This window comes from Adiantum capillus-veneris, chromosome 30, assembly GCF_014529385.1.
Source record: "Adiantum capillus-veneris isolate H3 chromosome 30, ASM1452938v2, whole genome shotgun sequence".
Lineage (NCBI taxonomy): Eukaryota > Viridiplantae > Streptophyta > Polypodiopsida > Polypodiales > Pteridaceae > Adiantum > Adiantum capillus-veneris.
Genome location: NC_140960.1, coordinates 29,868,099 through 29,891,712, shown reverse-complemented (window position 1 = coordinate 29,891,712; position 23,614 = coordinate 29,868,099). Strand labels below are relative to the sequence as shown.

Below are 23,614 nucleotides of genomic sequence, written 5' to 3'. Positions count from 1 at the left end.
TTCTTGTGGTGCTGCTTGGCGGGAGCTCTACCTGTTGGGCAGTGTGTTACATGCTTGGCATATTGCGCCTTCCCGTTGCCCCAGATGCCTTGAAGCTGAGGAGTCCGTGCCACACTTACTGTGGCATTTTCGCCACTCTAGAGCCTTCATTCGGCGTGTGTCGACTGCTCTTCGGCTGCGTTTTCCTTCTAGCTCTTTTCACAAACGCTTTTGGCTTTTTGGGGTGCTCCAGTCACCGTAATCTCAATTTGCGGTGTTCTTCACCTGGGTCAGATTTTGGACTCTGTGGGCCATCTGGCACCATAGGAACTCCTTAATGTTCGAAGGCACTTATGTTGACCCCTTTCCCTATTTCAAATTATCTCTTGGTCAAGCGTTGCATTTTGCTTATTACGCTGGAGACATCACTCTTGATACCTACAGGATTTACTTTGACTGTTTCTAGCCTTCGGAGCCTCATAGTGCTCCGTTTTTTGTATCCCTTTATTTTTGTGGGTTTTCCTCGCTTTGAGGTTTCCCACTTGTAAATTAATCAAAGCAGATTTACAAAAAAGTGTGTAATGAGAGAGAGAGAAATGAAATGAAATGAAATGATATATTAACATCTACAAAAGGCCAAAATGACCTATGAGACCAAACTGATTACAATGGTGATTCTAGTATCAAGTCTGGGTACAAACAAAGAAAACTACAAACTAGAAACTGAGATAGGAGTGCTACCGACTCCTATGGGTGGCTGGTAAGCTAAGCAATGGTATAATGCCACAAAGGTACAAAGCGGGGATAAGTGTCACCATGATACAATATAGCAGTAGCATGAAGCCTATCCTAATCGACACTCTGGGTGTCGTGCTAGAATCCTGTGGATCCTCTGCCGCAATCTCCGTCGGTGCTACGTGGCTCCCCTCCTCAATCGTGGTCATCTCGATCTCCCCAACTCTATAGCTCGGTTAATGAGAGTACCACTGGTGTGTGTATGGGTGGGAACCGAGCTCTGTGGTGGTGGTGGCCCCTCTACCTCTGTGGTACTCGGGCTGAAGAAATCTGATATGCGTCTTTGGGACTGTCTCTGTCTATGCCCTCTCAATAGAGAGTCTCTATGTCTCTGTATCTCAAGTAGAAATAATCCGAGACATCTCTGATCTTGATATCTCATGACTCTATCTAACGAGTCAAAACCATCTCTGAATAAACAGTGAAAGCGTCCCTGTATCTCATAGTAGACTGTGCAATACATATGTAGTGAAACTCTGTCTCTGGCTTTGCATGGCATAACTGACATATCCTACTGTCTGTTGGTATGCCTTTGAATCTTCTTGTCTCAATCCCAAGCTGGTGTGAAGATGTGCGTGAGAGAGTCATGCTTTGCATGCAAAAAACTATTAGCAATAAGCGAAGCAAGAGAGATAATATTTCAGCACCTTTCAAAATCATCCCTCAGAGGGACATGGAGACAGAGAATCTGTCACGAGCTTGGGCACCCCAAGTCGAGAATTGGACACAACACACGAGAGAATCACTTAAAATACTTCACAACTTTAAATCACACTTCAATTTAGTCTACACGGCCCAGCGTAGTTCCACGCCCAGAGAGATTGGCCCCAAAGATTGGTGCCCCTTTCGATATTACCTTTATATTAATGCTTGATCAAAGTACAACTCCCGTGGATCCTCGACTCTCAGACTCTGCGTCCAGATGCTCTGAAAAGTGAGGCCCTTGGGCTCCTTTTATTCTTACAAGGGATACCAGAAGCAGAGTCCCAAAAGCAATTAAACTCAAAAGCAAACTGCCCCAAAAGCAGCTGGTCATCAAAAGCTGCCAAAAAGCACCAGTACAATTTACAGAATTTTGTACAGCCCTCCCACTTCACAGCCAGTGTGAAACACGAAAATCTGTACAATCTGCCACATTAGTCTGCCAGCGCATTTTGCGGACGTCCGTATTGCTGCCACGTCATTAGACTGTCGTACTGTCTGTTCACGTCAATAGCTCTGTTGTGGGTGGTCATTTGCTGTTGTCTGGGTAGGATTGCCACGTCATGATTTTGGGACATACACCCATCTTGAAAGAATTGTAATCGCCCTAGATTATGCCTACAAAATCAGACATAAGCCATAAACCAGTTCAATAGACACTGACTCTAAGTACCGACGCATTAGACGACACAAACGTAGCACTTGTACAAAGACGACAGTCACGTCACATCACATCACAAGACAGATCAAATCAATCATAGAAAATTTATTTCAAATCTCAGACCATGACTGCCAGCAACGTATTTAGTAATGGCAACTAGATCCATCCCATACCTCATTGATGTTGAATTAACTAAACCTTATTACGATCATGTCTATAGAGATTTTCAAGACCAAAATGCTATAGTCATTTCGTCAATCATTCCACTCAAGCACTATCGTGTGCGAGTAATCATTTCCGGAAATCCCATTTCGAAGTATAGGACATCAATGGTTATCCCACTTACAGGAGAGGGGATCTAGTCTAACACCATCGAGATGGGCGTCCGGTGTCCGAGCGGACGTAGTGTGAACCCGGCCAGTGTGGCCGGCCACTTTTATAAAAGGGAGGCCAAGTCCTCATTTGTAGTTATTGATCCCACTGGCAGAGTGCTAGTGGTTAGCCCATGAGGCTAGGAGTGCGCAAGGTCACCTCGAGGAGGTGGGGCCGGACGGTATGGGACGCTCGATCTTACAGGTGCACGCCTACGTCCTTAGACGCTAGCCCCAACACAGGGGTGCTACCGGATGGTGGCTATGGTTGGGTGGTTTGTCCAACGCGTGTCTAAAGGCGGTCCGTGTAGCCAGGATATCCTCTCCATGTGTTCGTTTCACCATCTCTCGAAAATCACTGCCAAGTGGAATATTAGTAGACTCTCCCAGCTGATGAGTTGAAGCTCTTGAATTGTCCGGTGCCAGAGGAAGTAACACCTCAAGCATAACTAAGGGCAGCGTGAAATTCAAGAAGTGTTATAGATTCTTTAAATAAAGCAAGTTTTCTAGAGGATGCCTTGAAAACAAATATTATAACTCATGGACGAGAAACCCTAAATATTCTTCCGAATCCATAGCTTCCAGTTGTAAAGTGACGTAGAGTCGGTTTGCTTATCGGAAAAGCAAACAGTTGATGATGTCATACCACTACAACCGAAAGGGCACCATGTGCCAACGAAATATGACAATTGGAAAAAACTTTTAACACTTTAAGCACTTGGACTGAAAGAAAAGCTTCACAGTTGAGACAAGACACGGTGTGGCGGAGCTTCACTCCAAGATGCATTGGCCCCTCAACTAGTCGTCCCTCGGGGTGCTCCTAAAGATCCCGGCGTCCAATCTGCCACATCAGCAGCCTGCAATTCTTGCCATGAATCGCGCCACAATTCACGCATGCTCAGACTCAGATTTCGATCTGCTCTTTCAGTTATGCTCTTGCTTGGCTCATCCTCCTCTATTCCTGTCAGTTGCTAGCAGGCCACATCATCCGGTTGTGACATCAACCTCGATAAAAAAATAATGAGTTATTAGTTCAGGGCTTGTAGTAAAACTGGTATTATGTGTATTAGGTGATTAATCATTCCTATAGAGACTAAATGCTACACATCAACTTTAGCAAAGCTATAGAGATCGAATGATTGTTCAAGCAAAATTTATGTCTGCTTTGCCCTTGTATATTCATGTGATTGACAAATTCTCTTCTTCATCTTGTGATCAGCAAGCGTACAGCAGATAAGGACCATTTTTCAGCTATTCAAAGAAGTGATAATCAATGAGAGAAACAACAGCTCTAAGCTGCCAAATCCTGGAAGACCCCAACCAGAAGAGGAAAAGGCCATGTTAGCTCTTCATGAAACCATACGTGGCTTATCTCAACAGGTTAATCTCACGATTGCTACTGTTGCTTTCAAAACTTAATTTTTAATGACAATCAAAGCAAAAGTTGCAAAGCTTCTGTGAGGACAAGAAGCAGGGATACACCATTTACCATTTGGTTCATGATTTTTTGGAAGTGCATTGTAAATCTTTTGCTCAAATTTCAAAAGACATTTTTATTGGTTGGTTCATCTGAGCAAGCAAAACCAAGCTTGTAGCAAGTCATGAATCACTAAGAAGCATCAGGAATTTGAGAAAAAAGCTTGATCGAATGGATACATCCAACTCCATGTCCCAAGAATGGTTTATCGGAAGTGATGTAACTAAATAATTGAGATGTCTAGAGGAATTTGCTTTGCATGAAGTGAGCAGGCTATCGACAAATAGCACAGGTGATGTGCATGACCTTGCTAGCTCTATAGAACAATAAGTCCCTTATTTGATTAAATACAGACCTACAAATAGGTGCAATAGCGTCATTTCCTAAGCTTCCCATCCACATATTTTGAGATCTCAAATTCAGTTTTTCAAATGCCAATGTAGTTTAACAAACTCCCTATTCCTTCTGTCATTTTTGAGGGCCCACACCCATTGAGTGATAGTAGAATTCTATGCTCTAGAAGTATAATCAAAGAATTCCTGGTTGCAATCTCATCCTCTATGGGAGAAGGGTCTTTTGTTGAAGTTGCTACATATAAGCTGTATGACTCCTACAATCTCTCTTTTCCTCAAGGATCAGCTTCAAAGGGGCAAACATGGCTGAACTCTATCAAGTGTTAAGCAACCCCATCAACCTTTTAGAACCACCCTGCCTGTCAAATGAAGTTAATAGCACCCCTACTCAAAGTTCCAACCAAACGCACTTGAGAATGGCAAGGCCTTTTGCTTTGAATTCCATTGCTACAACTAACAAGATTTGTACTCTAACAGGCTTGGACACCCCAGCGAGAAATCAATAGCAACACACAAACAGAAACTGCAACAAATTGAACTAGAGAGAGATAGATAGATAGATTGAATTATCGTCCACGGAGGTCAGATATGACGCATGGGACCGAAATCGAAACATTACAAAGGGGTTCTTCTAGACGAGAGGATCATGAGATACATCTCAGTTAGGACTGAGGGTCCAAAGAGGGGTCAAAAAGAAAAGCTAAAATGAAAAAAACTAAGAACGGGAAGGTGTGCTTCTCGCATCTTCTATAGTTTCTTTGCCTTCTTTTGTTGGGGGGGGTGAGATCTTCTGCAAACCAAATTTTAGTATCCTTAAGAAGCCTTGATTGCTCAAGGAGTTTGATTCGATCTGCCTTGGTCTTGAGAGAGAGGATTGCGTGATTGGTGCGATGCTCGTGTGTAAGAGAGGTGATTGTTGTTGGATCCCATTGTACCAGGTGGGTTATAGCTTGGATATGGGAAAAACACTCGTGAAACTTGAGATCCCCCTCCCCTTTCCAGTCACTTGGGAGCCCGCTGATGCGGACATTGAGGGAGATGTCCTCTTGTCGTTGTCGCTCGCGTAGCGTGGATACCACACGGTCTTCGACCTTGCGAAAGATTACCTCCCGCACTTGAGTTTTGACCTCCTTTGTGAGGATGGTCTCCACTTCCGCCTTTGTTTTATTGAACTTGACTTCCATCTCTTCTTTCTTGCAGTTTTCCATTGCAGCAAGTCGTGCCTCTATAGTAGCAAGTCTTTGCTTCAGCTCATCGTTCTCCTTGCGAAGTTTTTCGAATTCCTTTTGAAAGCCGATGACATTGTCCTGTTTCGGGGGTGTTGCTACAACCCCTGCGAAGGTGGGCTTGCCACGGGATGATGCCCGAGTGGCCATGGCTACTGCTCAGAAGACCCATAGATGGGCTGTCAGTAATCTCGGGGTGGGAAAGACCTCTTGATAGGTAGTAATTTGACTCTGTGTGTGGGTAGGCTTGAAGGTTAGGAAAATAAAACTCAAGGTAGGCTAGCGAGTGACGAGGGCAAGCTCGGGAGTCGGGAGGGAACTCGTGACGAGGACGGAGGCCTATGCGAGGAGAGAGAGCAAGAAACGCCAGGTAGCCAGTGACGAGGACGGCAGGGTATGCGAGGAGAGAGAGCAGGGAAGCGGTGATGCAGAAAATGCCGGCTGGCTGGAAACGACAGCGTTGTGGCTTGCTGGTGCAAGGCGGCGCTGGCTAGACCTGGACCCCCCCGTAAGGCAGCCCCTTGCCCAGGGGCAGGTCGATGAAGCAGGAGACGGAGACGAAGGGGGGGGGGGGGAGAGAGAGAGAGAGAGAGAGAGAGAGAGAGAGAGAGAGAGAGACGAAGAAGGGGGGGGGGGGGGGGGGGGGGGAGAGAGAGAGAGAGAGAGAGAGAGATTGAAATGTAATATTAACGTCTTCAAAAGGCCAAAATGACCTATGAGACCAAAAGGTTTTATGTGGTGAATCTAATACCAGGTCTGGGTACAAAAAGTACAAAGAATTGAAAAGAAAAGTGGGTAGGGGTGGGGTGAAAGCTGATACAAAAGGGGGGGGTGTGGGTTGATACAATAGAGCTCTCTGACAGTAGAGACATCAATATCTAAAAGGTTGTAGAGGTTCAAGGTAAGCACTCTGTTGGGATAGCTCCTATGTCGTGCCAGTATGGTATGGATCCTCTGTCGCAATCTGCATCGATGTCGAGAGGGCCCCCTCATCCATGTGGGAGGGGACCGCCCCAACTCTTTCGTCCTCAAGCAATATGCCTGGTGCTCCTATGTTGTGGGGGCTGCTCGAACTCCTCGTCTGTGAGACTGAAAGAAATCTGTAATCTGCCGCTTTTGCTGGTTCTCTCTCATTGTGCCCCTCTTCAAGAGGTCCTCTCTGTGTCTGCAAATCTCCAGTAAGTATAATCCGAGGCATTTCTGATCCTGGTATATCATGACTCTAGAAAGTGGTCCAAAACCCTCTCTGAATAGACAGTGAAAGTGGCCTCGTATCTCATAGTATACTGGGCAATGACATATGTTATGTAGCTGTGTCTCGGGCTCTATCTGGCACACCTGACAAATCCTGGACTCAGCTGGTACTCCTCTAAATCTGCCTGTCTCGATCTCTAGCCGATGTGAGGATGTGCGTATCTGACCAATAGCACATCGTATCCGGTGGGGTAGATGGGTATCCATGTATCCTGGTCTGATCACAAAACCATCCTCCGTAAGCTGGAGAAGATGCTCTCTATAGAAAGCAATCTTCGTACCCAACTCATGTGTAGGCTGTATCCATGTCCTCTTCGTATCTAGTTGAATCAAGTTTTGTCTGATGAACCTAGTAATCTCTACCCTAGTGAGGGAGATGGAGGGTGCATCCAAAGAGTACTGAAATGGGAGTAGCCGATCCATACTTAAGCCATGTAATTGAAACCAAGATGCCATCTCTGCATACCAACATGATCTATCTCCCTGCAATGCCAAATGTCGTGAAGACTCTAGTGCTGGTCGAGCATAACTGTCTCTAGGGAGAGCCTAGGTGCTATGCATAAATGATATTGATCGAGTGAGTGCATCCACTACCAATGGAGGAGGAGCGAGCTCCGCCCTAACAATGTCATGTGGTACTGAGGCCTTGCTCCTAATCATGCGAGAAATCATAGACACCAAGGGCCTCTCCATACATCTCCATCCATCAGTATTGCCAGCTCTGCTATGATGATCAACTGAGGGGCCCCATATCTCCACTCCGTACAGCATGGCCAAAGTGACCAGAGTGTTAAAGAGCCAAAGCTTTGTCCGAGGTTCCTGGAACTGGACATGTGAACTTATCCTCTCAAGTCTCCCCAATGTTGCATAGGCTCTGGTCAATCTCGTATCTGTTGCACACCTGAGGTAAAATAATGGACCACTGAAAACCGCCCCAAGATAAGTATATGCATCTAACTGAGATAGGTAAGCCCTCTTCTTTCGTCGCACTAGGCGGCGAAAGATAATCCGTGACTGTCTATGTGTAGTAGTACCCATGAGCACCTCTCTATATAATCTGATCCTCGTCTCTCTACACTCCTCATCATACTAACTGTTTTGAGGCATGCTCCCAGATCGTCTGCGTGTAGGCTGTCTATGGGGATATGCCTCTGATGCTGCATCATGGAGCGTCTCTGTCAGAATTTGGGTAAGCTCATCTAGTGGTTGTCCTGGCTCCTGAGTGCGTAGCTGCATGTATATCTCAGCAATGTACACTAGATCCGTCTCCCTCGTGAAGGTATACCGAGTATGTGTGGAGACCTCTTTCAATGGAGTTGTGCTGAACTGGAACGATAGAGTGAAAGACAAGATAGCATGATCGACTACTACCCCAACCGGCCTAGTTCCCACCGTGAAATCCTGAAAGGAAGGAATGAGTCATGGCAGAGCCATAACATAATCCATTGTGCCATTCAAAATGGCCAATCCATGTCCAGTCCCCATATCAATTAAGTATCTGCCATACTCGGTGTGCTCCTCATCCTGTGATAATCTAGACAGGCCCATTTCTGTAATATCAAGCTCCTACATCAACTCCTCTGAGATATCATAGAATACTGTCTGGTGATGGGCAATCCTAGCATTGAAATCCCCCAAGATAATAATGTCACCATCCTTGGAAAACTCCAATATATCATCATCCAAAATAGAGAGAGAGAGAGAGAGAGAGAGAGAGAGAGAGAGATGAAATGAAATGAAATGTTTTATTAACGTCTTCAAAAGGCCAAAATGACCTATGAGACCAATCTGTTACAAAATGATGAATCTAATACCATGTCTAGGTACAGAAGAACTAGAACAAAGATACTACTACTAGAATCTATCCTCGTCTGCACTCTGGATATCGAGAGAGTATGGCTCGAATCCTCTGTTGTAGTCTCCGTCAATGCTATGTAGACCCTCTCCTCAATCGTGGCCGTCTGGATCTCTGTAGCTCCAGTGCTCGGTCAATGAGAGTGCGAGTAGTGGTCGAATGAGTGTGGGCCGAGCTCTGCAGTGATGGCTGCTCCTCTGGCTGTCCCATATCTAGTAAAAAGAAATCTATAATTTTTCTATGGGACTGTTATATTAAATGTCTTCAAAAGGCCAAAATGACCTATGAGACCAAATTGATACAATCATGGTGGATCTAGGTACAAATTAAAATGAAGCATAGTGAAGAACTAAAATCATTATCATCATCATCGATGCCGGATGATGCCCGGCGTGATGCGTTGTCCGAGAAAGTATTGCATCGGTCATTGAAGAGCATCGTCAATGTCCGCCTTTGTAAATAGTCATACTCGACGTCTCCCATGTCGTGCTAGAATAGTCTTGATCCTCTGATGGAGCCTCCGTCGATGTCGTGGTCGCCCTCATAGACGTGGGTGTCTAGCCCTCCCGAGCTCAATGGCTCTGTCAACTACCATACCGCTGGTATAGGTGGGCATGCTCTAAAGAAGTTAGTGATCTCCCTCTGTGAATGTCTTCCATTGCCTGATCTCCTCAAGAGACTCTCCCTGTGTGTGCGCAACTCTAGCAAAAACAACCGGAGGCATCTCTAATCTTGATATCTCATGACTCTAGCCAACGGTCCAAAGCCCTCTTTGAATAGACAATGAAAGCGGCCTCGTACCTCATAGCATACCGGACAATGACAAATGTGATGTAACTCTATCTCTGGCTCTATATGACACAACTAGCAAATCCTGGCCTGTGTTGGTACTCTCCTAAATCTGGCAGTCTCAATCTCTAACTGATGCAATGATGTGCGCATCTAACCACTAGCACATCGTATCCCATGGGATAAATGAGTCCAAAATCATCATCATCATCTATGTCCGAGGATGCCCGGCATCAGGCGTTGTCCGAGAAAAAATTGCATCGGTCGCTGAAGAGCTTCATCAATGTCCGCCTCTGTAAATAGTCGTACTAGGCGTCTCCCATGTCGTGCTAGAATAGTCATGATTCTCTGGTGGAGCCTCCGTCGATGTCGTGGTCGGCGGTCGCCCCCTTAGACGTGGGCGTCTAGCTCTCCCGAGCTCAATGGCTCTGTCCATTAATATACCTCTGGTAGTAGTGGGCTCTGAAGTCTGTTGTGAAGTAGGCTCATCTGGCTGCTGAGTCCTTGCTCTAAAGAAGTCAGTGATCTCCCTTTGTGAATGTCTCCCACTACCTAGTCTCCTCAAGAGACTTTCCCTCTATCTGCACAGCTGTAGCAAAAACAACCTGAGGCATCTCTAATCTTGATATCTCATAACTCTAGCCAACGGTCCAAAGCCCCCTTGCAATAGACAATGGAAGCGGCCTCGTATCTCATAGTATACCGGAAAATGACAAATGTGATGTAACTCTGTCTCTTGCTCTATATGGCATAACTGGCATATCCTAGCTTCTACTAGTACTCTCCTAAATCTGCCAGTCTCAATCTCTAGTTGATGCGATGGTGTGCGCATTTGAGCAATAGCACATCGTATCCCATAGGATAAATGAGTGTCCATATAGGCCCGTCTGATCATATATCCATCCTCTGTTAGTTGGAGAAGATGCTCTCTATAGAAAGCCATCTTCGTGCCCAACTCTTGTACCGGCTGTATCCATGTGCTTTTGGTATCTAGTTGAATCAAATCCTGACGTATAAGTCCAGTGGTCTATGTCCGTGTGAGAGAAAGGGAGGGTGCATCCAAGGAGTATTGGAATGGAGGCAGTCTATCCATGCTGAAGCCATGTGACCAAAAGCATGATGTCATTTGCCCACACCAACATGCTGTGTCCCCTTGTAGCGCTAGTTGTCGGGATGACTCAAGTGCTAGCCGAGCATATCTGTCTCTGGAAAGGTCCCATAAATTATGCATGAAGGAAACTGATTTAGTAAGGGTGTAATAGACTTGGACACTCCAAGTCAAGAATCAATCACGACAGCACCAAATAACCACTTCAAAATAGTTCACAGTTCACAATAGATTTGCACTGGCCCGACGGAGTTCCGTGCCTAGAGATATTGGCCCAAAGACTGGCGCCCCTTTCGGTATTTCTTTATGCATTAATCAGTTCAAAGTACAAGAGAGTGGTTCGGGTTTCACTCTCAAACTCTGCGTCCAAATGCTCTGCAGAGTGTGAGCCCTCATCACTTATTTAAATTACAAGGGATGCCAAAAGCAGAGCCCCAAAAGCTTCAGATCAAAAGCAAACTTTTTCTCTCTCACAAGCTCTCTTGAGCTTAGTCCAAAAATAAAGCAAAAGTATTTTCTCTCTCTAGCTTAATTGGCGTAGAGAAAAGCAGTTGCCGCCGCAGCCCTCATATTGCGCCGCAATTTACGGAAATTCTGCCACGTCATCATCACGGAAATCTGTTCTGTTGCACTAGGGTTAGGGTTAGGGTTTATGGAAGTTTTTAGGGTTAGGGTTAGGATTAGGGTTTTTGGTAGATTTTAGGGTTTGCAGGTTTTAGGGCTAGGGTTTCCAGAATTAGGGTTTTCAGCAACAGTCAGGGTTACAGTTTCCCGCATGCTCTCGGGCAGACACGTCATCACTTTGTGACATACCGCCCTCTTGAAAGCATTGTAATCGCCCTCAATTACGCCTGCAAAACAGACAAAGGCCATAAACCGTCTTAGCAGACACTGACTGTTAATACCCACGTACTAGGAACACACATCTAGCACATGCACCAATCAACAGTCACATCACACGACATCATAAGACATCACTAGACATCACAGGACATCACATGACACTCAACATTCATTCGGATCTTAGACCATGATTGATCAGCAATGTAGCTAGCAATCGCATCTAGATCCAATCGGGACCTCATCGATGTCCGATTGACTAACCCCTATTGCAACCATGTCTATTCGAGATCAATCAGACCATAATGTTGCAGTCATTTCGTCTATGAGTTCCTGCACTTAAAAGAAGTCAAGAACAAATCAGTATCATAATCAGGAATTCCATTTCATAAAGTCATACAGCAGAATACTGTCAGCTTTCAGTATCCCTGAAGCTCGAAGAGACATCAATGACTCTAGTATCTAAATCAAGGCATGTGTTGACAAAGGAGCGGAGTAGCTCCCCTCTTGTGCATCCTGTAACTTGGACACTCCAAGTCAAGAATCAATCGCGACAGCACCAAAAATAACCACTTCAAAACAATTCACAGATCACAATAGATTTGCACTGGCCCAGCGGAGTTCCGTGCCTAGAGATATTGGCCCCAAAGACTAGCGCCCCTTTCGGTATTTCTTTTTGTATTAATCAGTTCAAAGTACAAGAGAGTGGGTCGGGATTCACCCTCACACTCTGCGTCTAGATGCTGTGCGAAGTAAATGCCCAAACCACTTATTTAAAGTTACAAGGGATGCCCAAAAGCAGAGCCCCAAAAGCTTCTAAATCAAAAGCTAAAAGCTTCTCTCTCTCAAACCCTCTGTGGGCTTTTTTTAAAATAAAGCAATTGGACTCTCTCTCTCTCTCTTTCTCTGCCCAATTGCATAGCCCAAAAAGCAACTTTTGCAGCGCAAAATCTACCGCAATTTCAGGGATTTCTGTACGCTGGCCCACGTGGCAGATTTTTAGGGTTTCAACCAATTAGGGTTTCAGCCAGCAGTTAGGGTTTCCAAATCAGGGTTTCTGTAAAATTAGGGTTTGCAGAATTTTTAGGGTTTTTGGCAGAAATTAGGGTTTCTGTTGTCAGTAGCCACGTCATCACTTTGTGGCATAGCCCCCTCTTGAAAGCATTGTAATCGACCGCGATTACGCCTGCAAAACCGACGAAAGCCATAAACCGTCTTAGCAGACACTGACTGTTAATACCCACGTACTAGGAACACACATCTAGCACATGTACCAAATCAACAGTCACATCACACGACATCAAAGGACATCACCAGACATCACAGGACATCACATGACATTCAACATTCATTCGGATCTTAGAGCATGATTTATCGGCAATGTAGCTAGCAATCACATCTAGGTCCAATCGGGACCTCATCGATGTCCGATTGACTAACCCCTATTGCAACCATGTCTATTTGGGATCAATCAGACCAAAATGCTACAGTCATTTCGTCTATCAGTTTCTGCACTTAAAAGAAGTCAAGAACAAATCAGTATCATAATCAGGAATTCCATTTCATTAAAGTCATACAGCAAAATACTGTCAGCTTTCAGTATCCCTGAAGCTCAAAGAGACATCAGTGACTCTAGTATCTAAATCAAGGCATCTTTTGACAAAGGAGCGGAGCGACTCCCCTCTTGTGCATCCCACTGCACCAGATCTTCGGCCAAGCTGAATTTCCGGGTTCCGTTTGGAGTAAACTATGCTAAACCAAAACATTGAGGTAAAGTTTCACAATCTGAGGAGTATCTGCTAGGTCCTCCTCCTCCATCCACTTCGCATCAAATGCAGGAAAGTTCTTGAACTTAACCAAGAACCGCCTCCGGACTTTACCTTTAGTCTTCGTATCCTTATGTGCCAAAATCTGTTCAGGAACAAGGATCTCCTCGTTTTCTTCCACTTCGGGTTGCTCATCAGGCTCCCCATTATCAGGCACATCACCCTTAAAAGGTTTCAAGAGACTCACATGGAATGAATTGTGAATCCTCCAAGTATCTGGCAGTTTCAATCGAAAGGAGACATCATTTATCTTTTCAGTGATCTGGAAAGGTCCGTAGTATCGCATACTAAGCTTTGAAAAAAGCCTCTCCTTTCCCTTTTTCTTTCGTAGGCGTGTCTTCTCAAAACGTAAGAGCATCCAATCATCCTCCCTCAATTTCTAGTCACGACGATGGCGATCCACTGCCTTTTTCTGTCGTTCTTGAGACTCCTGCAAAGTCTTATGAACCTTGGCAAAAGCTATATCCAAATCTCGCGAATATTCATCCGCTTCAAATATCTAATCTTTCGTGCTCAGGAAGGATTGAACCTTTGCAGCACTTTCAACAATCTCGAATGGCGTCTTCCCCGTCGAAGAGTGTATCGTGTTATTGTAGGCAAATTCCACCAAAGGTAAGTTCTTTTCCCATTGAGTCTTCTGATCCGAGATACAAGACTTCAATATATCTAAAACCACTGAATTTGTCAATCTCAGATTGCCCGTCAGTCTGCAAGTGAAACGATGACGAGAACTGCAACCGCGTGCCAATGTTCTCCCAAATTGCCTTCCAAAACAAACTCATAAATATGGGTTCTCTGTCAGAGACAATCGTCTCAGACCTGCCATGTAATTGGAAAATCATCGTGATCATTCTGTGTTCTCGGGAGATCAAAAATGAAATCCATTTTAATACTTTCCCAGGGGCGGGCGGGTATGGGTAAAGGCTGTAACAATCCCTGTGCCTTGTGCCTGTCAAACTTGACCTTCTGGCATACTGCACACAACTCTTCCACATCCTTTTTCAGTCTCGGCCAAAAGAAGTATCTCTCTACCCCCTTCATGGTGGTAGCAATGCCGCAGTGACCCGTAAAAGGTGGACAGTGGCATTCAGTTATAACCTTTTCTCTCAACGGCTGTGTAACGCACAACATAGTCTTTCTCATCAAGTAGCCTTCCCGAAGGGAGTATCCAGCTACTGTCTCCCCATCCCGTATCCGTGTGAAAATATCTGCTAAATCTGTATCTGTGGCATACTGATCGACCATATCCTCGAAGCTCCTATGATGTATCGCAGAAATAGCCAGAACCAACGGCTTCCGAGACAAAGCATCTGCTACCACATTCTTCTGTCCCTGCACATGGACAATCGGGAAGTGAAACTGTGACAAGATGTTCATCCACCGCATCTACTTTTCCGAAAGATGCTTCTGTGACAAGAAGTAGCGCAAACTCTGATGGTCTGTAAAGACAATAAAATCCACTCCGAGTAGGTAATGCCACCACTGAGTAAGAGCATGGATAATCACCAAAAGCTCTTTCTCATAAATCTGTGCTGTCATCTCCGGCCTAGAGAACAATCGGCTCTCGTAAGCAATGACATGGACTTCTTGCATCAAGACTGCACCCAGACTACGATCTCAAGCATCACAAAATACTTCAAATGACTTCTGCAAGCCCGGCAAAGTTAAATCTGGTCCTGTAGTCAATTTCTCTTTCAATGTCTGAAAGGCAGTCACCTCTGTGAATCCCCACAAGAAAAGGGACTCCTTTCTGTATCAAGATATGCAAAAGGGAAGCAACCTTTGCAAACTTTCAAATGAACCGTCTGTAGTACGAACACAGTCCCAAGAAGCTTTCAACTTCATGGACATTCTTCAAATCGGGCCAATTACGGATAGCGTTATCTTGGCTGGATTCATTTGCACTCCTGCTGCTGGGACAAAGTGTCCCAAAAAGTTTATCTGTGAAGCAGATGATCTCTGTGTTCTGCCTCATTCTTGGAGATAACAATAATATCATCAAAGAAAGTGCCAACAAATAGCCTGTACTCTCGAAAAATCCTATCCATCATCCGCTTAAATGTCGCAGGAGCATTGGTTAAGCCAAAAGGTATCACCAAAAACTCAAATAACCCAAAAGTAGTCCGAAAGGCTGTCTTGTAGACGTCTTCCTGCGCGATTCGGATCTGATGATATCCACTCTTCAGGTCAATGCTAAAGCACGAGGATCCCTATAACCTGTTGAGTATATCATCGATCCTAGGAATCGGAAATCTGTTCTCGATGGTGATTTTGTTGAGAGCTCTATAATCGATGCACATTCTTCAAGATCCGTCCTTCTTCAAATCCAACAACAGTGGAGAGCAATACAGTGAAGTACTATGCTGGACAAGACCCTTTTCCAAGAGGTCTTTCACTGGGTTCATAATCTTTTCATTCTGTACTCGGCCCACACGGTAAGGTGGCCGGTTCGGTGGTGTGCTTCCAGGTATCAGATCAATGGTATGATCTTCAGGCCCTCTGAAAAGCAATCGGCATGAGTGTAGAGAAAAATCTTGGCGTTCTTTTGTTCAAGTCAAAACATATTCAACCTTCATCCATCGTTCAGGTCTCTACCATAAGAATGAGTAAAGAAAACTGAAGTTCATCAAGTACAATCTCTGAGCCCTTCATTTGTCAAAGTTGCTTTCTCGGCCCGGTAGTCAACCACGGCGTAGTTCTTGTGGTACCAAGGGATCTTGAGTAGAACGTCACTCGCCTGCCCTTAGAGTAGTTTTCGTACGATGTACGGAACGTCTCGTTCCGTACTGCAGGTCACGTACTGTCCCATTCGTTTAGAACGTTCTGTACGTTTTTTTTTTTTTTTTTTAATTAATTAAAAAAAAAGCAAAGCTCACAATTGTGAGTGGATTATACTGAGCAGCCCAAAAAAATTTAAATGGTTGTTTATAGCCATTGGCAGCTCTTGACTGTTGACTAAGGGCCATTGAGGGCAACTTTTGGGGCCGTTTTGGAGCGCCAATTCAAGCACTTAAGCCACATTCAAACATTGGATTCTATGTGCTAGGGCTCCACTTCTCTTATGCTCTCCCTCTCCCCCACGCTCTCCCTCTCTCATCAAGAGTCATCATCCATGCTCTCTCTCTCTCTCATGCTCTAGCCTCTTCCTATTTAAGCAATGCCTCTCCATCTTGTTCTCCAACACTTCCAAGCTCTCAATGCTCATTGCTCTCAAGCTCTCAATACTCTCACTGCTCAATGCTTCCATGTTCTAGCTCTCAAGTGACAAGCTCTAGAGACTAGAGTCTTGCCTCTCCATCTTCTCTCCATTGGGTCTCTCCCTCTCAAGCTCCCATTGAAGATCTCATAACGTCAAGTTTCTTTAAGTGTAAAGTTTAAACCCAAGGGCCTAAGCCTTAGACGTAAGAATTCTTTGTTTTTTTATTTTGAACGTACGTAACGTCGTCGTACATCTTAATATTTTTTAGTTCGTTTAGTACCGCACATCATCGTACGTGTACAAAACGTACGGGACCGTACGAGACCACTATGCCTTCCCTGAACACCCCTGTCATTGCAAACGAAGTTTGCCAATACTCGGTGTAATGGCAACATCCCGTCCGGGTGCCAGTCGAACTACCTCCGCCTGTGTTGTCAGTTTGTCGGGCATAATTCCAAATCGAGCCACCAATTCCAAGTGAAAAGAAGTTGGCCTTGGCTCCTTCAAAAGAGCTTCCTGATCCTTCACTTTGCCCCAAAAGCGGCAAAGTTTGTACTTTCATTCATTAGATTCGGTGCAGATCCCACGCCATGTGGTGCCAGTTCTGCTTTTCTATCTGCCTTTTCTACCACGTTCCTCAGCTGCTCTCGAACTCTTAGGCCTGTCATCGTCTTTATCATTCTGTTCTTTCTGTGCCTTTTTAGGGCACTTCGCGGAGATATGTCCCTGCTCCCCGCATCCAAAGCACTTCCCCTCTCTGATGAAGCGAGCTCTCTCCTCAGGAATAAGCTTGGGTCGTGCATCCTTTTTCTCTGGGTTACTCTTTTTCTTTCTACTTTCATTTCCAGAAGTCTGTTAGGCTCGTTGTGTCATGGACTCATCTGTGGGGTAGGTCAGACTACCAGAGTGAATGGCAAAGCCCCTCTTCGCATGACTCATCAACTCCTGAATAGAAGCTGACTTTTGTTCCAAGCAGTGATCTCGGATCTCTGTAGGTAGACCCAAGGTGAACCGCTCAATCTGTTCTCCGAACGAGATCTTCTTGAATGAAGAGGCGGGTAGAAAAGAGCTCCAGAATCTTTCACAATAAGCATTGATTGTATCTTTCTTGGTCATCCGAAGATGGTTCCAAGCAGCTCGTATATCTCGTTCATATTCTTGCGTCAACCAAGAAGAAATAAAAAGCTTTTAAATTTCAGCCATTTAATTGGCGCAGTCTTGTTTAAAAGAAGCGTGGACCACCAAGTACGAGCATTCCCCTTAAGGTAAGAGGTAGCTCTCTGAATCTTGGAGTGCTCTGAATAGCGTAATCCCGCGAAAGCAATGTCAAACTGTTGTATAAAAGACAAAGCCTTCGAAGCATCTGAGTATCCCGAAAAAGTATCAAACTTGATCGAGTGGCCACCTTCCTTAAACTCTCGGACTTTCTTGCTTTTATCTTCGAGAAAGTCATATTGGTTGGCTTTGTAAAAATTCTTCTTGTTCGCATAAAATTTTCCATCATCTGAATCTGGGCTGTCTGTAGCCGAGTCCTCAGTAGAATTATCAGGCTCTGAGCGAGATTTAGCCTTCTTTGCCTTTTTCTTGCCCTTTCCGAAGCTTTGTTTCTTGCTTCGCTTTTTACCTTTTCTGTCTTCTTCGCTCGAATCTGAAGAGCTAGAAGAACTGTCAGAAGAAGAAGAAGAAGAAGAACTGGGTATGAACACGCTTCTTCTGTTTCTTTGCCTTGTCAAATGTCGACTGACGACCCAAATATCCCGAGAAGTCGGTGCTTTTCTTCTGCTTTTTGCCGTGCTTTTTGGCTTTCTTTTGCGAGTCAAAAAGCTGAGCAATCCGTGCATCAACCACCTCTTGTAATTCCTTCTCAAAATACTGTTTGTGATCATAAGGTTTCTTGAGAGCGGGTTTCGGGGGTGGTGATGTGTTTTTCTGCCACTGCGCATGCACTTCCTGAAAAGAAGTCTCGCTCATATATTTTGCCAATTTCAAATCCTTCGCAAAACTGAGCATCATCTTTGTTGCATCGCCGATCAATTGACAACGCTTCATCTCTCTTTGCTCCGCCTGAGTAGGCCGAGGCGGGCCATACTCTCTGTCTGAATCTTCGTTGTGATCCCTGCCCGCATCTCCATATGTAGAGGGAGTCGACTGATCCTTGCGTGAAGCCATAGGTGTCGCGGAAAAAAAATTTGGGGATTGGATTTCCTATGGAAGAGAAATCAGCCGTGCTCTGATACCACTGTAACAGACTTGGACACTCCAAGTCAAGAATCAATCATGACAGCACCAAATAACCACTTCAAAACAATTCACAGATCACAATAGATTTGCACTGACCCGGCGGAGTTCCGTGCCTAGAGATATTGGCCCCAAAGACTGGCGCCCCTTTCGGTATTTCTTTCTGTATTAATCAGTTCAAAGTACAAGAGAGTGGGTCAGGATTCACCCTCAGACTCTGCGTCCAGATGCTCTGAGAAGTGAATGCCCAAACCACTTATTTAAAGTTACAAGGGATGCCCAAAAGCTTTTAAATCAAAAGCTAAAAGCTTCACTCTCTCAAACCCTCTGTGGGCTTTTTTTTAAATAAAGCAATTGGACTCTCTCTCTCTCTCTCTCTCTCTCTCTCTCTCTCTCTCTCTCTCTCTCTCTCTCTCTCTCTCTCTCTCTCTCTCTCTCTCTCTCTCTCTCTCTTTCTCTGCCCAATTGCGTAGCCCAAAAAGCAACTTTTGCAGTGCAAAATCCGCCGCAATTTCAGGGATTTCCGTATGCTGGCCCACGTGGCAGATTTTTAAGGTTTCAGCCAATTAGGGTTTCAGCCAGCAGTTAGGGTTTCCAAATTAGGGTTTCTATAAAATTAGGGCTTTTGTTAGAAATTAGGGTTTCTGGCAGAAATTAGGGTTTCTGCTGTCGGTAGCCACGTCATCACTTTGTGACACATCCCACTGCTCCGGCCAAGCTGAATTCTGGGTTCCATTTGGAGTAGACTATGCTAAACCAAAAGCATCGAGGTAAAGTTTCACAATCTGAGGAGTATCTGCTAGGTCCTCCTCCTCCATCCACTTCGCATCCAATGCAGGATAGTTCTTGAACTTAACCAAGAACCGCCTTTGGACTTTACCTTTATTCTTCGTATCCTTATGTGCCAAAATTTGTTCAGGAACAAGGATGTCCTCGTTCTCTTCCACTTCGGGTTGCTCATCAGGCTCCCCATCATCGGGCACATCACCTTTAAAAGGTTTCAAGAGACTCACATGGAATGCATTGTGAATCCTCCAAGTATCAGGCGGTTTCAATCGAAAGGAGACATCATTTATCTTTTCAGTGATCTGGAAAGGTCCGTAGTATCGCATACTAAGCTTTGGAAGAAGCCTCTCCTTTCCCTTTTTCTTTCTCAGGCGTGCCTTCTCAAAACGTAAGAGCACCCAATTATCCTCCTTCAATTACAAATCACGACGATGGCGATCCGCTGCCTTTTCCTATCGTTCTTGAGATTTCTGCAAAGTCTCGCGAACCTTGGCAAAAGCCATATCTAAGTCTCGCGTATATTCATCCGCTTCAAAAATCTTATCTTTCGTGCTTAGGAAGGGTGGAACCTTTGCAGCACCTTCAACAATCTCAAATGGCGCCTTCCCCGTTGAGGAGTGTATCGTATTATTGTAGGCGAATTCCACCAAAGGTAAGTACTTTTCCCATTGAGTCTTCTGATCCGAGATATAAGTCTTCAATAAATCTAGAACCACTGAATTTGCAATCTCAGATTGCCCATCAGTCTGCGGGTGGCAGTCTGTGGGTGGAACGATGATGAGAATTGCAACCACGTGCCAATGTTCTCCCAAATTGCCTTCCAAAACAAAATCGTAAATCTGGGGTCCCTGTCGGAGACAATCGTCTCAAGCATGCCATGTAATCTGAAGATCTCGGCCACAAACAGTCTCGCTAAGTGATCCGGCTTGACTGTTTTCTTCACTGGAATGAAATGAGCTTGTTTGCTAAATCTATCAATAACAGTCTAGATACCATCGTGACCACTCTGTGTTCTCGGGAGATTAAAAATGAAATCCATTGCAATACTTTCCGAGGGGTGGGTGGGTATGGGTAAAGACTGTAACAATCCCTATGCTTTATGCCTTTCAAACTTGACCTTCTGGCATACTAAGCAACTACGCACAAACTCTTCCGCATCCTTCTTGAATCTCAGCCAAAAGAAGTATCTCTCTACCCCTTTCATGGTGGTAGCAATTCCGCGGTGACCAGTAAAAGGTGGACAGTGGCATTCAGTCATAACCTTTTCCCTCAACGGCTGTGTAACGCACAACATGGTTTTTCTCATCAAGTAGCCATCCCGAATGGAATATCCCGCTACTGTCTCCCCATCCAGTATCCGTGTGAAAACATCTGCAAAATCTGTATCTGTGGCATACTGGTCAACCATATCCTCGAAGCTCCTCTGATGTATCACGGAAATAGCCAGAACCAACGGCTTCCGAGACACAGCATCTGCCACCACATTCTTTTTTCCCTGAACATGGACAATTTGGAAGTGAGACTGTGACAAGATGTTCGCCCACTCCATCTGCTTTTCCGAAAGCTGCTTCTGTGACAAGAAGTAGCGCAAACTCTGATGGTCTGTAAAGAGAGTAAAATCCGCTCCGAGTAGGTAATGCCGCCACTGAGTAAGAGCATGGATAACCGCCAAAAGCTCTTTCTCGTAAATCTGTGCTGTCATTTCCGGCCTTGAGAACAATCAGCTCTCGTAAGCAATGACATGGCCTTCTTGCATTAAGACCGCACCCAAACTACGACCACAAGCATCACAATATACTTCAAATGACTTGTGCAAGTCCGGCAAAGTCAAAACTGGTCCCATAGTCAATTTCTCTTTCAATGTCTGAAAGGCAGTCAACTCTGTGGGTCCCCACGACAAAGGGACTCCTTTCTATGTCAAGATATGCAAAGGGGAAGCGACCTCTGCAAACTTTCGAATGAACCGCCTGTAGTACGAACACAGTCCCAAGAAGCTTCTAACTTCATGGACATTCTGCAAATCGGGCCAATCACATATAGTCTCTATCTTGGTCGGATCCATTTGCACTCCTACTTGCTGAGACAATGTGTCTCAAAAAGTACATCTCTGGTAGGAAAAATTCACTTTTCTTTGCATTCATCACTAACTTGTGATCTCGTAATGCCTGAAAGACCTGAAGCAAATGATCTCTGTGTTCTGCCACATTCTTGGAGAAAACAATGATATCGTCAAAGAAAGTGCCAACAAATAGCCTGTACTCTCGAAAAATCCTGTCCATCATCCGGTTAAATGTCGCAAGAGCATTGGTTCAGCCAAAAGGCATCACCAAAAACTCAAATAACCCAAAAGTTGTCCGAAAAGCTGTCTTGTAGACGTCTCCCGGTGCAATTCTGATCTAGTGATATCCACTCTTCAAATCAATCCTGCTAAAGCACGAGGATCGATGTAACCTGTCGAGTATATCATCGATCCTAGGAATCGGAAATCTGTTCTTGATGGTGATTTTGTTGAGAGCTCTATAATCGATGCACATTCTCCAAGATCCGTCTTTCTTCAAAACCAACAACACTGGAGAGCAATACGGTGAAGTACTAGGCTAGACAAGACCCTTTTCCAAGAGGTCTTTCACTTGGTTCATAATCTCTTCATTCTGTGCTTGGCTCACACCGTAAGGTGGTCGGTTCGGTGGTGTGCTTCCAGGTATAAGATCAATGGTATGATCTTCAGGACGAGCAGGTGGTAACTTGCCTGGTAGGCCCTCTGAGAAGCAATTGGCGTGAGAGTGGAGAAAATTTTGGCGTTCTTTATCAAGTTTAGACATATTTGTCCTATCCTTATCGCTCAATTCTTTCATTAAGATCGAGTAAACAAACAGACTAGATTTCATTAATTTAGAAATGCCTGAAGCCGATACAATAGGGACAGACTCGCCCTTCAGTTTAATATCAAGTATAATGGTTCTGCCCTTCTCTATAGTCAATGTCGCTTTATAATCAACCACCGCGTTGTTCTTGTGGTACCAAGGAATTCCTAGGAGAACATCACAACCTTCCAAAGGCATTATGAAAAAGTCCTCATGCCCCAAATACCCCTGACAATGCAACCGAAGTTTGCCAATGACAAGTGTAATGGCTACGTCCTTGCCGGGTGCCGCTAGAACAGCCTCTGCAAGTGGTCCCATCCGATCGGGAGTGATCTCGAGCCGCGCCGTCAATTCTGATGAAATGAAGTTGGCCTTGGCTCCTCCATCAAAGAAGATCAGGGCCTCTTGGTCTTTCACTTTGCCCCAAGCTCGGCAAAGTTCTGTACTCTCGTCCATGGTGTTTGGATCGGTACCCACACAATCTGGAACCAATCGTGTTTTCATCTTGCCTTTTCTTCCACGTTCCTCAGCTGCTCTCGAACTCTTAGGCCTGTCGAGTCGTCCTTGTCATTCTGTTCTTTTTGTGCCTTTTTAGGGCACTTCGCGGAGATATGTCCATGTTCTCCGCATCCAAAGCACTTCCCCTCTCTGATGAAGCGAGCTCTCTCCTTAGGAGTAAGCTTGGGTCGTGCATCCTTCTTCTCTGGGTTGCTCTTTCTCTTTCTATTTTCATTCGCTGAAGTCTGTTCGGCTCGTTGTGTCATAATCTCATCGGTGGGGTAGGTCAGACTGCCAAAGTGAATGGCAAAGCCCCGTTTCGGATGACTCATCAACTCCTGAATAGAAGCTGACTTCTGTTCCAAGCAGTAATCTCGGATCTCTGTAGGCAGACCCAAGGTAAACCGCTCAATCTGTTCTCTGAACGAGATCTTCTTGAATGAAGAGGCGGGTAGAAAAGAGCTCTAGAATCTCTCGCAATAAGCATCCACTGTATCTCTCTTGGTCATCCGAAGATGGTTCCAAGCAGCTCGTATATCGCGTTCATACTCTTGCGTCAGCCAAGAAGAAATAAAAAGCTTCTTAAATTTCAGTCATTTAACTGGCGCAGTCTTGTTTAGAAGAAGCGTGGACCACCAAGTGCGAGCATTCCCCTTAAAATAAGAAGCAGCTCTCCGAATCTTGGAGTGCTCTGAGTAGCGTCCTCCCACGAAAGCGATGTAAAACTGTTGTATAAACGACAAAGCCTTCAAAGCATCTTTGTATCCTGAAAAAGTGTCAAATTTGATCGACT

The 23,614-nt window shown here is 44.9% G+C and overlaps 1 protein-coding gene across 6 annotated transcripts in view; it reads left to right on the top strand.

Moving 5' to 3' along the window:
* Window positions 1-23,614, top strand: part of LOC147417734 (uncharacterized) — a 239,607-nt gene that overhangs the window by 155,352 nt on the left and 60,641 nt on the right. For all 6 annotated transcript variants that reach the window (XM_086506703.1, XM_086506705.1, XM_086506704.1 and 3 more), the window contains one exon: window positions 3,728-3,888. In XM_086506703.1, coding sequence (XP_086362829.1) covers window positions 3,728-3,888 — 161 coding nt within the window. The remainder of the gene's footprint in view (window positions 1-3,727; window positions 3,889-23,614) is intronic.